We start from the raw sequence: 16,764 nt of genomic DNA, 5'->3' as shown, positions 1-16,764 counted from the left end.
AGCCTCGGGCAAAGCCGGCCCCTCCGAAGACAGTCACGCCAAAAGCGCCCGAAGAGAAACCTCTCGGACGATCCCGCAGTTCTGCGGCTTTCATCAGAGATCAGCGGGAGGGTATGTGTGAAGCTTTGGTTTCCACAAATCCGGAATTACGAGACACACCAACCTCCTAAGCAAAAATCTGCATCAGGGTCTCACCATACCTGATCTGGTCCTCCGTCCACAATTAAAATCCAGTGCTTGCCAGTGAGAAATTTCTTTTTTTTTTTTTTTTTTTAAGGGTGTCAAACCCCACAATCCATCCAGACTCAGAGCTCCCACCGTCTTCCGAGCAGCCTTCCCGCCGCGGCGTGGGGAATTACGGACACCTACAAACCAGGGAGCAGACAGCATCCTCGGAAAGCTCCAGCCCCCGAGCATCGCCAGTATGGACCGTTATATCTCCAGACAACACCAGTTTATCAAGATAACAACCAAGCCATCCCAGTCGCACCCATCTGGGGTGCACGGGCACATTGCTCAACAAACACACATACCACTTGGCATACCTTACCTGGAAAGAGGCTTTATTGAACATAGCTGTAAAATTATCTCTTCAGTTGAATTACTGAATTTGCACAAACATTTCTCTACAGAATAAAAAAAATCAAGCCTTGTCATTGTTTTACTGCATCTCGTTGTGCTTTTTATACTCATATTTGCAAATATTATACTCGTTTGTTTGTTTTCATGTTTGTACTCCAATTACTTGCATATCAGGTTTTTTTTAATCCTAGGGTGTTGAGAGAACACAGAATAATAATAATAATAATTATAATAATTATAATAATAATACTCTCCTTTAGACAAAAGTCTTTTTTTTTTTTTTAAATGAAGTTAAAAGCTGAGATAATTTAAGGAAAAAGGTCTTCAAATCGTCATAACCAACTGTAAGGGAACTTTACAATGCAGTGGAAAACCAGCTGGCTAACGGTACGTGTTCAGGTAGCTCAAAACCATTTGTACAGCTTTTATTCTTTTGTTGTAAAAGTGGATTTTTTTTTTTTTTTTTTTTTAATTTCGCTACAATAACAAAATAATCTTTCGCGATCTGCACAGAGTCTGGCTCCAGGGCAGAGGCACGGCACCCTCGGTGCTTCGCCGGCGCCAGGTTTGCAGCGAGCTCTGCGGTTTGCTTGGTGTCTCGGTACGCACTGCCGTCCCCCACGCACGCCTCCCCGTCCCGCTAACGCTGGGGCCGACCGCCTTGCGAATGGAGGTTAGAGTAAGAAAATCACTTCTGTGTTTTACCACCTTCTGCGCTAAGTGTATCTTAACAACCTTTTCCTCTGGTTGACCCACTTGATAACCTGAAAAAACAACAACAACAACAACAAAAAAGAGTGCTGCTCCCGTTTCCAGGACCAACGGAAGCTATTTTCTAATGGATAATAAGCTGAAAGGCCATGGCTGTCTGGAAGGTTAAACAACAAATATCTCATCCGAAAGGGCTTACGCAGCAGCTTAGGTCCATCCATCTCCAGAATCGGCTTCGTCTCCTTGCCTGCAGTCTGCACACCCAGGCTCCGTAGTTTGTTTAGAAAATAGTTTGCACAAACCACATTTTAGCAGTGCAAGCTTCTGTGTTGAAATTATTATTATTATTTTATTTTATTTTTTTTTTTTTTTAAATCAGGCTTGTTTCATTGAAGGCACTTGGTTTCCATGGCAATTTATAAAAGACGGTGGTTTGGTTTCTTCACTTCATTAGAACAGATGACTTAGTTGGGGAGGGGAGAGGGGTGTTCGAGTGGCCGCAAGCAAACTCCGATAAGCCTGTGTAATATGTAAGCCCAGGTCGCACATCCTGGATAGTAATGCATGCAAAAGGAGACAGCATACAGTTATCAAGCATAGCCATGAGAAATGAAACATAAATGTCTTAAAACAGCTCTGATTTAGGGTTATTCTCTAGGGGAGGTGACAGCCAAAGTAGAAAGGGCCTACAATTATTTAACTCTATACTAAAAACCTTCTTGAAGGGAAAATGAATGCCAGCTCTTCACATACCCTGTTTACAGTGAGGTGTTTCTCTCTCTCTCTCTGTTTTTGTTTTTATTTCCTCTCTCTCTCCTTCTTTTTTTTTTTTTTTTGGCAGGCCATTAGGTTTCCATGGTAACAAGCAAACTATTCATTTGAAACAAAACCAGCCATGACTTTGTGCTTTGACAAGGGTTTCTATAGCTCTTTTCCGAGAGTTCAACCAGATGATCCTGTATTCATTATTGACCACAAAAGCACCTGAAGGTCTCTTCCTTACTTAGGCCAGATCTCGTTCTCACGTGTGGTTCATAGTGAGTTACACTCCCGTGATGCCTTTTATGTCCCCAGTGCTTTTTAATTTTTTTTTTTATTTATTTATGTATTTATTTAACTTTTGAGTCAGTCAGTGGAGGAATCTTTGGTAGTTTGTTTTTAAATGTCCATTTTACAAAGACTCTTTCTTCATGCCAGTGCCTGGTGAATCTTTTGTAGCCTCTGCCAGGATAAGGTCACCTCTGATGACTTAAGACAGACATGAGGATGATAACTGGGATAAGTCGTATATGTGCTAATGTCCCAACAGCACCTGATCGTAAATCTACAAAAAGGGGGGAAAAAGGTAGAATTAAAGAGCTGCCCAGACACAGTCAGCATTGCTACAAGGCTTAGAAGATAAAGGGCTCAGCCACCACAACCTGTCCTGCACATCACCATGGAGGCAGCCGGGGAGGACAACGGGATGGTGCTCACCCAGGCTGTCTCCGCTTCTCACACCGAGTGCTACCAACCTCCCCTGGTCTCTGCTAGGGAAAGCACTCTGCAAGGTCACCTCCTACAAAAAGGGGACGAGAATGGCACTCACCAACTGAGTGAGGCAGGAGACGTTGGGATAAAAAACCCACGTGGCTGCATAGTGAAGGTCTGGATTGTATCGCACGCATGGGGGTGGAGGGATGAAACAAGGTCCACAGGGAATCACAACACCGATATTCATTAATTTCATGTTGTTTGGACCCCCTCAACATTTTTTTTAATGTCGCTTTATCTGTCTGCCCATCTTGAATCACAGGCCGCCCAGCCCAGCTCCACCGTGGAGCGCAGCCCACTGCTCTCGCCTCCACCTAATGCCCATCAGCCGTTCACTTGCATCTCTGCTAAACCAGCATTTTCGTATCTGAACAAAGACATTTTGACTCCAGAGCTTGCTTCCAAGGAAAAATGTTTCACTTTAAGACTCTCCAACTGAACTGAACGATATATTGTTCTCCTGGAGAAAATCCATTTTAGAAGGTGTCTCAAATTTATAACCACAAGAAGCAATTTGCTCTCTCCCACGTGTGGAAGAGCCACTTACTGTTGGCCGGTTGGTCTGATTTCATACACTCTCCTTCCACAATTGATACATCATCAATAGCAATATCACCTTCGATGCCAGGACCTCGGATCCCTTCAAATATGAGCTGCAAAAAAAATTAAAAAAAGGAGCAGCAGATCAGAGTGTGACAAATGGAAAACATTCAGCTGCATTTTGCACGGCATTAAACTACGTCGATGGACTTGGAATAATTTACAAACACTTTCTATGGTGCAAAAAACTGTGACTGAGTTCGCACGTACTTGTAAGGTGAACACAGAGGATGTGTGCGCCGTGGAGGCTTTTAATCTTCAGAACAAGCTAAAAAATATCAGAGCTGCTAGTTGTCTGCCTAGTTGTCTACCTGGTGTCTCAAGGTCAGCTTTGCCACTATGCTAACTGTAATGTGTGTACCTGTGTAAGTGTGATATTCCTGAAGCAAAGAGCAGGATTAAATGGAGGAAAAGTTTTAAAGAGATTTGGTGTGTTTCTCCCAGAAACTCAGGCCACCTGAAGCGAAAGGCAGAGGCACAGCTTGAAGAACAGCATCTGCGACATGAAGGACCGAGCATCCACTCGACCAGACACTGCATGAAAACACGGAGGAGCCAGCAAAACTCCACAGTAAAATGAGGTTTCTGGCTCTTGAAAGTGGCCCAACCAGTCGCTCCCACCCCATCTCCCACACTGGGCTCCCTCATCCGCGGCCCAGTGTCCCTTCCCTGCAGGCAGGAGGAGGACAGGAGCTGCCCCCATGCCACCTTCCCCTGGCCCATGAAAGCTTGGGAGAAACCTCTCAGGAGCCAGGTTGGTGTCCCTTCACCCGTAACGCAAAGCTATATTTATCTCAAGGGGTCAGAAAGGGACTACCTTTGATTCAGATCCCCTGAGGTCCCACGGTGATCTCCTGCGACCACCTCGGTGGATTTTAACCTCCCAGATCTCCTGCCATGGCAGGAACTGACGACAGTGACAGCCCCGCTTCTCTCCTGTCCCTTATAGTGGCTCATCATCATGTCTAGAAGCTTTGCTCCTTTCTAGGAATGGTTTTATATTTATCAGAGGACATTGTGATGTGTTTTATCACAGAGAGGGTCAGGGTAGAGATTTTATTCTTCTTTAAGGCTTTAACCTCTGCTAAATGGATGCCTGTGATTTCAAGGTCCTATTAATCACTCTCTGTCAAATATTCCTAGTCTGAAACCCCAACTGCTACAGTTGGGTAAGCAATCGGTGCCTGTATGGAGATGGGTGGTTTGTTGCAAGGTCAGTAATATTATTTGCCGTAATGTTTGTTATTAGCTATGGATTACTGTTGTACTAAAGAAACAAAGTTATCCGCTCTCCTTCCCCAAACCCGATGTGATGCTGTCCTGCCATAGTGCTGCTTAATTAGCTTTGCAGAAGAGTGGACTTATTCTGTGTTACGAGAAATTTATTCAGTAGAAAACTTCAAAGCCTTTCTAAAGAGATGAAGGAATTATGTAAGGAATGTATTTCCCAAGCAGCACCATTTGCACAGTTATCTCTCCTTTCCCTTTTTTTCCCCTCCTCGGTCCTTTGAAATATTTTTGGTTAATGTAGATGACAAGTTTTTTAACTTTAATCTGCAACAATATATGCATGAAATTCAATGAATTTTATAAGGGTGTGCTGTGGCACTAATGGAGACATTAACTCTTGGGGGTAGAGTCAATTTGAAAAAAAAAAATTAATTCCATCTGGAGCAAAATACTTAAATTACACTTCATAATGATCAAACTGCATCAGAGAGACGTCTGGGGCACTCAGATGGGCTCTCTCTGTTGTCATTGATTTCAGCAGGACACAGATCCGAGCCTCTTCGTTTGGCAGCTTCTGACATTTCTTTGCTCATTAATGCAGTTCAACCAGAGCTGCTCATTTGAAATGAATACCTTTCATTATAAATGACGAGTAAACACTCAGGGCAGGGCAAGATGACCCTGTAAATCACAGGGGTTCAGTAGCGAGTCCAGCTGAATGAGTATCACCCAAGGACGGTATCACAATGGTGCACGAAGCCACCAAACATCGAACTGCACACGCAATTCTCCGCTCTGCTTTTCCACGGAGGGCACATCCCTCAACCTTGGCCACAGACACATCCCATCCTTTTGCTAAGCTGAGCATCCCCAGTAGGTGCCTGACCCTGCAGCGGTAAGCTGGCAATATAAGGCATGTATTTACAGCCTGCCTGTTGTATCCTAAGCCAGGCGGCAAGGTCTGTGCTGGGAGCACTAAATAAACGTGAAAGCTGTGCGTTTGGAGCAGGAGACTCCGTCGGTATTTTATTGAAGTGAGATGCTGTAGGTTAATTACTATAACAAGGTGGATATTAATGCAACAGGGAACTGTAATTGGGAAAACGGAAAGTTTTTCCATAATTTACCCTGTTGTCTGAAAATAGTGTCTCAAGTAATTATCCCTCTGACAATTTTTTGACTCTACCTCTGATGATGGGAAGTATTCAGCTCCAGAGGAAAGTGTCTTCTCTTCTCCCCCAAAGTACAGCTTGCCTTCCTGCTCCTTGGCAGCAGGCATATAACCAGTCAATGGATTTTAAAGTCAAATCTTTCCTGATAATGAAAAACACTGTTTCCAGACAAAAGGACTCTATACAAATACAACGGCCAGCATTTAATTAAAATCTGCATTTGGCAGTGAATTTTATGGGCCTCAGAGACAGGTTGCTATTAGCCAGCTTGGCCACATGCTCAGAACAAATCACCACAGATGAGTGTTGGCAAGGCACGGAGCACAATCCAGCCTGCAGTTCACAGCTATTTGCAGGAGGTGCCAGATGATCAGAATCCCCTATCAGTATCCCACAAAACCTATTATCTGCATGTCTGTGACTTTACAAAACTGTTGTTAAAAATACTGCATTTAGCTGAGGAATAGAGGGGCTTATGCACGCAGCAAAGGCCACTCTGCTCTCTTAAACAGGGGAAATGGAAATAAGCCCCTACGGTGCCTCCAGAGTTATCCCGAGTGTCTCCGGGGGATTCAGCTTGTGCTTCTTCAAGAGGATTTCAGACAGATTTTACCTTCCTGGCCAGTCTCCTGATAAGAAGTAGAGAGGAGCCTCGTGAATGTCCCCCGCCAGCCAGAGTGATGATAAGGGTGTAAGACCCTCACACTCCCTGTAAGGGGCTGAAAATCCCAGTGCTCCAGCAGGGTCATTTACTTAAGGGCAGATCAGGCCCTCTTTTTGCCAAAAATGTCTTTGACACAAGAAGGTGTCAAGGAAATTGTAACTGAAGGCGATGGCACTGGTCCTGCTCAAATCTGAACTAGAATTGACACCTTCCTAGATGCCAGTGTGCAATGTATCACTTCCACGTGCTCTCTTTTTTTTTTCCTGTGTTTATTCTTTAAAAATACTTAATAAGTGACTATCTTACTGACATAGCTTTTATGCAATACTTTTTCTGATTCAAAGCACTGTAGTCCTCTCAGTTCTTCATGACAGAATCGTTGTTATATATCACAGGGACTGGGAAGGTATAAAACAAATCTGGACTGCACTTTTACCCATACAAATTAACCTATAAAAAGTTTTAATTTCTGTGTCAGTGTACTGTTTTACTGCAAAGATTCACTTCAGTTCACTCTCCTTAAATTTAACTGGGAGGTTTATATTCTTTCTTGCTTAGACTCCTAAATGGAAAATAAAGTTTGCTTGATGCAAGAGCTGCTAAAAAAGTAATTTAAGGTTCCAACCACTCTGACATTTATTTGTTATATTTGTGCAGAGCTTCACGGCTTTACATTCATTTTATGTTGAAGCCTTTAAACGCAACAATGTAAAAGGTGAAAAATAGCCAAGTAGAGGAGCTTCCATTTTGTGCACCAGCTTGTGGCACCAGCGAATACGGTTTTAAAGCAATGCGACTGGGTGCACCAGTAGCAGAAGTGACCCCTGTAACTTTTCCGAAAGCAACAGGGCCCCATGCAAGGGCTGATGCTCAGAGTCCTCGGTGAAAGCAGCAGCCAGGGTACCGGGAGATGCTGGCTGTGGCTCTGGGTGCTCTGCCAGACCCTCACCCCGGAGGGTCCCCTGCAAGGTGAACACCCCAGCCTGCCCTTCCACCCAAGGCCGTGCCTTCTTTCTACACTGATGAGGTGACCCCAGGTTTGTACCCCGTCTCCCTCCTCCACTCCTCTGCATTGCTAGTGCCGTATCCTTTGCATCTCCCTGCTCGGAGCTGATGTCCTCGTCCTTCCCCTACTTCTGCTAGAGCCCGTCCCGGGTCTCAGCAATCCCTCTCAGACACAACTGCGATCACTTCGGTTTCAGCTTTCCCAGCCATCTCTTCTCTCCCTTTACCAGTCCATTTCTTACGTTCAGACACTAAATCGTTTTTCTCTCCTTCACTGTTCACACTTCTTGGATTTATCCTGACTTCACCAGCGCAAGACTCACCCACTCTGATGAGCTCCCTTGTACTCGGCCCCCGCGCTCTGAGTGTACTTTAACACTCGTACCTCTCTTCTCTGCACTCTTCCTCCCCAATTCTGCCACTTTGTTCCACGCAAACATCATGTAACATTATACTTCACATATCCCTCTCCTTCAGAAGTTTTCCTCTAATTTCCCCCCACGCAATGCTTATGTGATCAGGTACGTCAAATAATTTCTCTTCTGTCACTGCCTCTCACGCACGGAAATAAAAAGAAAGGGTCAGAATCAGTAACTACCCATAAAGCAAATCCCAAGCTGCATGTTTAAGATAGCAGTTCTGACTTGCACTGAATGACTCTTTTTCCCAAAAGCCATTATCTCCCCCAGGGGACCTGGAGGTGACAGAGAGGGGACAGAGGAGCCTGGAGAACATTGCACCGCAGGGCACGGCTTGTGACTCCTGTCTTCCACGACGATACTCCCAGCCTCAAACACACGAGGGCTTGCTCACGGCAGCTGCCTTTTTGGGTCTGTTCCAGTTACAAACAGGTGACAGCGTGAATGAGAACTGCCCATAATAGTCTATCAGCATCTCACTGTCAAACCAAAAATGAAATGTGTGAAAACCTGTCATAACTTGCGTGCGCCTAGTGAATGAGGCGTGCAGCGCTGCCGTACCAGGAGCTCTGCGCAGGCCACACTGCTGCTTTGGTACCTTTAAGCAAAGACTCAGAGATCATTCCTTTTTCTGCAGAAAATGCGTGTATTTCAAGAGACGTCTAACACCGGCACTGTAACATGGACCCTAAATATTTTTTTCGCAGGAAGTAATTTTGTACTCCAGTTGCTAATCTGAAATAAAAATATGTTTTATATTGGCTACCACCATCTTCTGAAAACTGAAAGACATTCCGTCTTCAAGCAAATAGCTGCTGTTCTGCCACTAAAGTGTGCATTATTAAGCTCTATGGTGCTCACCTATTTAAGGCAAGGAAGGCAATTATCTGTCCATAAAGCAGCTTTCGGAGCTGAAGTGAAGCAGTGAAATCCTGTGTCAGAAGGAAAGGGTCAGCGTACACAGGCCCCCCCTCCGAAAACCAAATACTCCCGTTCCTGGTGTGCGATGCACAAGCCATTACCTGAAATGAAGTTGGGGGGTTTATATTAACGCGGGCTTGGTTCCAGTGCTGTCCCTTATTTCCACTTGAAGACCACAACGGGTTCTCTATCGCGGTCTGACCTTTCAACCGCAGGTAAACGTTCAAACTTCCTAGAAAAGAGGTGGAAAACTGGAATTGGTTAGGCTCTCTGATGGAGCAGAGATGCTGGGCTGCGTGCAGCAGCAGTCCCCTGCTCACCCCCTCCCTTCCCATTTTGCACGGGCCTCTGCTGGGTCTGAGTGGATGTGGAGAGTTGCTTGTCATAAATTCAAAAACTTTTCAACTTGGGCACACCGCGAACGGGCGATGTGAATTCTCGGCAGAGGGAAACGGAGGGCGCAGGGAGCACCCATTGCTCCCTGTAGCTCGGGAAGGACACGAGGCTTCCCAGGGTGAGATGGGCAAAAAGGAGGTTTTGGTGCTTTGCTGCAAACGAGGCATTTATAACCTCCTTACCGAAGGATGAATAAGCGACTTGGTTGCTTTATGCTTAGCTCTTGCTTATAAAGGCTGTCCCACTTCTTGTTTACTCTGTACATCATTTAACTAATGGACTGCCATAGAGCCTGGCAAATCTATCTCAGAGATAGATGTGATGCCCTTGCTCCTGCTAAGGAGTACTTTTGAAGGACAACATAATCCTCTGAGTTAAAATAACCTCGGTAGAGTCCCTCACTGTGGAGAAAAAAACCCAGAGACCCGGGTCTTTCCCCACTGCTGACCATTACATTACTGGTTCCAGCACAGGCATTATTTGCAACAGGTAACAGATCGTCTGCATTCAGCAGCCCTTCTCTCTGGATAACCTCACTGCCTCAGACCATGAACAGAAACCAGACTGTCCTGGTGTACCAAGAGACAGCAAATGCATCGACTTCGTTTATCAGGGTTCAGTAATTCACATAGTTTGGAGATTTTGCTCCTTTTTGCCCACCACTGTTATCTGCAGATGTGTGGGGCAGTGGTCTCTTTGTACTATGTAAATCATTGCATTTGCCTTCATTCAAGAAAGTTCAGACAGTCAAGTTCACACAAGACTACTGTTTTTTTAGGGTGTTAGGCATGGCAGCTGGGAAGCTCATACAAATTATATTTGCAATGAAACCTCTCAAATCTGAGGCAGCTGCACAGTGACTCAGCCCCTGCTAATAAAAAGTTCTTATTTCTAGCAACAGCAAAACTCAGTGCCTTGAAAAACATAAGGCTAGACGTGTAATGGAGCAGCAAATATTCTCATCACGGCTATTTCACCAGGGTGCCCAGAATGAGGCCATACATCTTCTTTGAAGGAGGTGGGGGAAGCGATGCTCGCCGGCACGACTGGGCGGCACCGTGTCTCCCACCTGTCTCCCGCTGCAGCATTTTATTTTTCAAATGCAGGGGAGGGCGCAGAAGCAGCACAAAGGAAACACGGCTTCTAACGAGGACATTCTGTCTCTGCCTACACGCGCACTACTGGGTAAAACAAAAAGACCTGAAACAGAAAGGGCTTGCGAGAAGGGAAATGCTCAGGAGGGTTCCCTGGAGCAGCCCTGCAGCCCAGCCCAGTAATACGTCGCAGGGCTGTGCGGGGCTGCTCACAGCAAGCGGCTGCTCAGCCTCAGCCCTATTCCAAACAACAGCAACGACAGCTCTTGGGCAAGGTTTGTGTTGTTCAGCTACAACAGTTCTCCCTTCCTTCCCATCTGCTTCTCTCCAATTTCTTCAAATTAATAGCGGAATGATAGCAGTCTTACTTAAAATACAAAATAGCCATGACTCTGCCAGATATGCTCAGTCGCTGCCCAGCACGTTGGTTAGTGTGGATGTACGTCCTTGACCCCCGTCGCTAGATATGCACACACCTGCCTGAAACGTCGCTGAAAACTTAACTAATGACATCTGCAACAGATGCTGATCCTTGAAATTCTGCCAGTAAGGTTTTGGAAAAATTACATGGCCTTTGCAAAGCTGATGCTGTGGGAGAGGATGGGTTGGCTATAGGGTTCATGCTGAGGTGTGTCCAGCAAGAATTCATCTAAAGATTTCAAACTATTCCAAACTCTAGACAAATGGGTAATGAAGTGACTCTTGAGTAGGAGACCAAAACAACAGGCAGGAGTAACAACTGTGAATTATGGAATAAAGTTTACTTTCTGATAGCACCCTGCCAAGAGAGTGCAGGGTGCTTCGGAGACGTCGCCAACTGCAACACTGGGGTGGCATTTTGGGCGCTCATCACTGTACCAACACAAGCAGGTTTCACAGTGTGCTCTGACAGCATGTTCTGCTTCCACTTTTTGTTTTGTGATGGCACTCTAATGACAACAAAAATTATTGTTCTTGGAGCATCAATTAGAAATGCCCCTTTTTGGGGTGTAGATGGAAAAATTGGGAATACAGATTGTTTTAAAAGGTGGTGACAGCTGTAATGGAACTACAACCTCTTTCTGTCTCAATAGAGACACAACAAGGACAGTGACTCTTCATTTTCTTCTCCCCCAACAATGGCTTATTGTGTGCTGCAAATCAAGTAATGGGAACTTCTATTTCTCTTATGCTTTAGGGATAATCTACCTTCTCCTTTTGAAGGGTGTGGAGCAAAGCGCATGCAGTTTCTCTGGCAGCCAGCACTCTCAGAGTTAGCTCTATGTGATCTGTCAGGAATTACAACCTGACTTGTAAGTAAGAGTCATCTATTTCAGGTAAAGAAACACTTTATCTTCCTGAATCTAACTGCCATGGCATGGGATGTAGGTCCTTGTTTATCTCGTCAGAGCTGTGCTGTAGCGTGAGTGCTAATCTCAGATCTGTGCTCTGCTCTCTGCAAAGACTCCCAAGTACCTCTCCTTATCACTACAGAAATTTTCAGACTCTCCTCCAGAGACACCAAAGACCTGAACAGCAGGCACAGAAGCTGAGCTGGATAAACTGGTAGGCTGGTTTTTTTCAATGTAGTGCAACAGGCATATTCTCAAATTGATGTCACTGGGGTCACTCATTTTTAAGAATGAAGGATGAAGTAGCTTTTCCCCTAAGCCTCCAAGACCAGTCCACACCAGCAACAGAGCATCATTCCAGGATGATATTCTGTTTTATTAGAGATCCTTCAAAACATTGTCGGAAATGCAAAAACATTTTGATGAGCACCGAAACTGTTTTGGAAACAAAGTACTTTGTCCCTGAGACATGGGAATAATAACCCTAATACTGCTTGGAAATCTTATGGATACTGATAACTAGGGAGAATAAAGCAATCCAGTGCATTGCTGCTGAACAATGCTACAGCACTTTGGATAAAAACTCAAAGGTTAATGGCCATGCATCTTCTCTGAACATGCTGTCCCCAGGTCCAAGGAAGGAAAAGGCTGGAATTTATTTAAGCCAAATTCCCCTGAAAGACACTTCCAGTTTTCAATTAATTCAGCTCAAGAATCAGCAGCTCATGGTTATTCCAAAGAGAGATCCTACAGCACAGAGATCATATACGAAGTCTCAGTTAGCTGCTCCTATCCTGCTGTTGTGAAGAAATCAATGAGCCGGCAGTGCATATTACAGCCGATAGCTGCCCTGAGTGGCAGCGCTCATTCCCAAATAGGGATAAGAAGCACCTTCCATACGTTGGCTGCAAATTCCAGAACAGCGGTGAAGGGTCAAGGCTTCTAACAGCTTGTGATAAAACAGTCCATCTGTTTTAGCAGTAAGATTTAGAATTATCCACAGGGGATTAATCCTTAATAAAATCTAACTCTCCTGAAAAAAAATATTACCAATTAAATATTTCCCACAGAATCCTTGAGGTTGTGAGGCACCTCTGGAGATCGTCCCATCCAAACCCCTGCTCAAAGTGTGGTAGATCAGAGCAGGTTGCCCAGGACTATGTGCAATCGGATTTTGGATGTCTCCAAGGACAGAGACTCCACAACCTCTCTGCACAACCTGTGCCAGCGTTTGACCGACTTGACAGTTAAAAAAAAAAAATTTTTTTCTTACATTTAAACGAATTGCCTCTATTTCAATTTGTGCACATTGCCTCTTGTCCTGTCCCTGAGCATCTCTGAGCTCCATCTTCTTTATGTTCTCCCTTCAGGTATTCACATACATTGATGAGATCCCCCCGAGTCTTCTCTTCTCCAGGCTGAGCAGTCCCAGCTCTCGGCCTGTCCTCACGTGAGACATGCTCCAGTCCCTTCATCATCTTTGTGGCCCTGAGCTGGGCTCTCTCCAGTAAGCCCATGTCTCTCCTGTACTGGAGGGCCCAGCACTGGACCCAGCACCCCAGCTGTGTCTCACCAGTGCTGAGCAGAGGGGCAGGATCCTCTCCCTCGACCTGCCTCCTGACCACAAAGGTGCATCATCTGAAACACAAAAGGAGGCTGAGGGGAGACCTTATCGCTCTCCACAACTACCTGAAAGGAGTCTGTAGCGAGGTGGGGGTCCATCTCTTCTCCCAAGTAACTAGTGGTAGGACAAAAGGAAACGGCCTCAAGTTGTGCCAGGGGAGGTTTAGATTGGATATTAGCAAAAATTTCTTCACCAAAAGGGTTGTCAAGCATTGGAACAGGCTGCCCAGGGAAGTGGTGGTGTCACCATCCCTGGAGGTATTTAAAAGACAGGTAGATGTGGCACTTAGGGACATGGTTTTATGGTGGACTTGGCAGTGTTAGGTTAATGCTTGGACTCGATGATGATAAAGTTCTTTTCCAACCTAAACGATTCTATCATTCTGTGATAAGGTTTGATTCACCTGGGCAAATCATTGTGTTATAATAACCCCTTTCCTAACCCAAAGTAATTTCTAAGATCACAAACCTTTAAAAACTCATTCAAGTAGTTACCTCATCAATATGACTATTCATACAATAATCATGGGCTTAAATCATTGAAGTCTTAGAATTTCATCACTCATTCTTTTCTCTTCGTTATTCTCATGTGAACAATTTCACAGTGACAGTTCACATCCAGAGAATCAAATGGTATATATTTGCTGATTTCATAATTTATTTCTTGTATGCATGTTGCATTCTCATGTGCTTCATAACATTTTGTCATTGTCAGGATTTAAAATTTTGAATATAGTAGACATGTATGAGCATGCGTTCAAACCCATGGCTGATGCTATTAATTTACTATTTTTCTGTCAGTCTGCTCTTTAAAGACAGAATAATATGTAATTTTGTACAAAGCTATCCAAAAGTAAATAATTTTGAACACTAGCTAAAATGATGGTAACTATATTTTTTAACATTAAGGAACAAAACTGGTATTGAGCAATTTTGTTTTTCGACAACTAGGTGTCCACATTGCCATGAACAAATCCTGTGTAACTGTGATCACTAATCATCACTGTCACCATCTTCACTTGTGGGTCAGCTCCTTCATGAGCCAGCATTATACATGTCAATTCAAGAAATTACACATAAACAGGAAAGGGTGATCTCAGCAGAAGAAGCTAAGGACACGGGCACTTGCTGAAAAGGTAGCCCAGGAAAAAAACCAAAATTGCACCTATGAGAGGTCACTGTTTTGTGAACAGACGTCAGCCTCAGTGGCTGTTTTTCTTATACTTTATCCTAACCCTAAGGTATTCCAGAAAAACTCTTTGACCCTTTATGTTTGTAACTTTGCTCTTCACTGTCACATACCAGAAATAGGCTGGTATACGACCATATAGGGCAGTCTATATTTTTTTCACTAAGCATGGCATGGCTCAGTCGCTTCCTTCCAATAAACAGCCAAGCTCCTGCTGCAACGTAGATCCAGGAGAATTTAGACCTGAGGCTGCATTCACGTGCTCAGCAGTGCAGAGACAACTAACCAAAAACTAAGTGAACTTGTCTGCTCTATTTAAAACCTGACCTCTGCCTGGAGGCAGGTGAAGGTTTCCCAAAGCAACCACCAGCATGTACTGTGAGGATGTGCTTGCCCTTGAAATATATATAAAAATATATCAAGTCAGATCAGCTTGGCACTGGAAAGGCTCTTGACACACTGGTTAGCACCAAGCACCCCACAGGGATTTACAGGATTTATAAAAATTGGCTCTCTATCGTTTATACTTTTATATTTTCCCACACCTTTTTTTCATACTACGCAAAGAAATTAAATGTGTGTGTTGAAAGAGCTATGACTAGAAATAGACTTACAGATACACCTTAAAAATATATATTGCCACAGCTTGTGAGTGAATTGTTCATGACTTTTACAAAGAAACCGTGTGCTGTTGCATCACGCACAAACTGTGCCACTCCAGCTGCCAGCACGAGGAGTGTTCCTGCTAATTGCTTGGTCCTGAATTAGTGAGGAGTGACTCAAAACACTGTTTTAGTATCAAGCAAAGTCCTTGCAAATATCACCTTTTCTGTTCTCGTGCTCTAAAGTTCCCTGCTCAAAACCTCATGCGTGCACAAACCACTTCCCAGCTGTAAGAGTGGCTCCTGCTAGCATGCTGATTAGTGGAAAACACAGTTTTACAGCAATTAGGGGCTATCAGGCACCTCTCTTGCCAGCTGTGGTTGCAACTGGCCCTTGCAGGTGTTGGCAGTCCTCCCGTGCTTTTGCTTCGTGCAAGTGGACATTTCTCCTGCTATTTCTCCCAAAGTGAAAAGACAAGGTCAGTGGCTTTCTCTCACCTATGTGCTGTCCATACATGTGATAGTAGAAGCTAAAACAATAGGCTGTGTTCGTAGCTCCGTAAGGATTTTTTGGAGCAACACTGAAAACAGGACTAACAAGTCTGGCCTTTTCTCCTTCCAGCCTGGGGCGTGATGTCTCAATGTACATGTAGAAACCTAGGGGAAGTCCAAACGGAAATCATTAGGTTGCAGTCTTCAAAGTCCAACACATATACATGCAGGAAGACACCAGGGCTATCAAGAATCTTGATTAATTTTTCATATTCCTCTGACATCACCATGGTTTCTGGGACATATTTCTTCTACATTAAGCCCATGTCCTTTCCACAATTGCTTCAAAGACATGTTTTCTACCAAGAGTAAAATCAGGGCTAGCAGGTCAGTACTCATAAACAACTTCAAATCAATGTAACATTGTATATGCACAAGAAAAGAAAAAAATCTTTATGATGGGGTTCAGACTTCGGTCTCAAGGTTGCAATTTGTTCCTATAAGCAGTGAGCAAGGACGACTTTTAAAATAAAAGGAAAATATCTTGATGGAAACCTTTCAAGGAACATTCTCAACTGGCCATGTCAATCACATGTTCGAAAGCTCACTTTCATTAAAGAAGAAAATATTCTTTTGTTCTGATCCTGGACTGTGCCAGCAACAGAGATAGTATTGACTTAATCCAACTAAGCAGATACAATGCAGTATGATTTTTTCCCCTTTGGTAGTGCGAGCAGGGGGCATACAATAAAATAGCATGAGTTACTGCAGTACTTGATAAATTCAGCACAATACGTCTGACTTTTCAAATGCAAATATACACTACAGTCAAGATGGCACGCTTCTGTTAACTGGGGTAGCAGATTGAGAATTACACATTTTAGCAACACCCAAAGTAAAAATGGGGCAAAAAAAATCTCATTGTGACAGTCTGAGAGAGTCCAAGTTAGAATTTAAATGACATAAACCAGAAGAATATTTCAAGATGTGCCAGAATATTTCCCCACTAGACTATAACGTGAAAGCAATCGCTTTGAAAATGGCACAATAGAAACAATACAAGATGGTTAATGGCACCATTAGTGGGTTGTGCTTCGGGACCAGCCACACGTCTCAGCATTGATAATTTCTTTTAGAAGTCCTTGAAGTATGCTTATTCTCGGTATGATCAGGAAAAACGATGTAGCTGGCTGAATTGGC

At 44.1% G+C, this 16,764-nt stretch overlaps 1 protein-coding gene across 1 annotated transcript in view; it reads right to left on the bottom strand.

The window, feature by feature from the left end:
• Window positions 1–542: 542 nt before the first annotated feature.
• The window catches only part of MDGA2 (MAM domain containing glycosylphosphatidylinositol anchor 2), a 386,375-nt gene continuing 370,153 nt past the window's right edge, over window positions 543–16,764 (bottom strand). Inside the window, exons 16-19 of the mRNA XM_052783732.1 lie at window positions 15,571–15,729; window positions 8,939–9,069; window positions 3,374–3,479; window positions 543–2,617 (exon numbers count right to left, since the gene is read on the bottom strand). Of these exons, the coding sequence (XP_052639692.1) occupies window positions 2,529–2,617; window positions 3,374–3,479; window positions 8,939–9,069; window positions 15,571–15,729 (485 nt within the window). The 3' untranslated portion in view covers window positions 543–2,528. The remainder of the gene's footprint in view (window positions 2,618–3,373; window positions 3,480–8,938; window positions 9,070–15,570; window positions 15,730–16,764) is intronic.

The sequence above is a fragment of the Harpia harpyja genome, chromosome 3 (assembly GCF_026419915.1).
Source record: "Harpia harpyja isolate bHarHar1 chromosome 3, bHarHar1 primary haplotype, whole genome shotgun sequence".
NCBI classification, from domain to species: domain Eukaryota; kingdom Metazoa; phylum Chordata; class Aves; order Accipitriformes; family Accipitridae; genus Harpia; species Harpia harpyja.
This window is presented reverse-complemented; position numbering and strand designations above follow the sequence as displayed.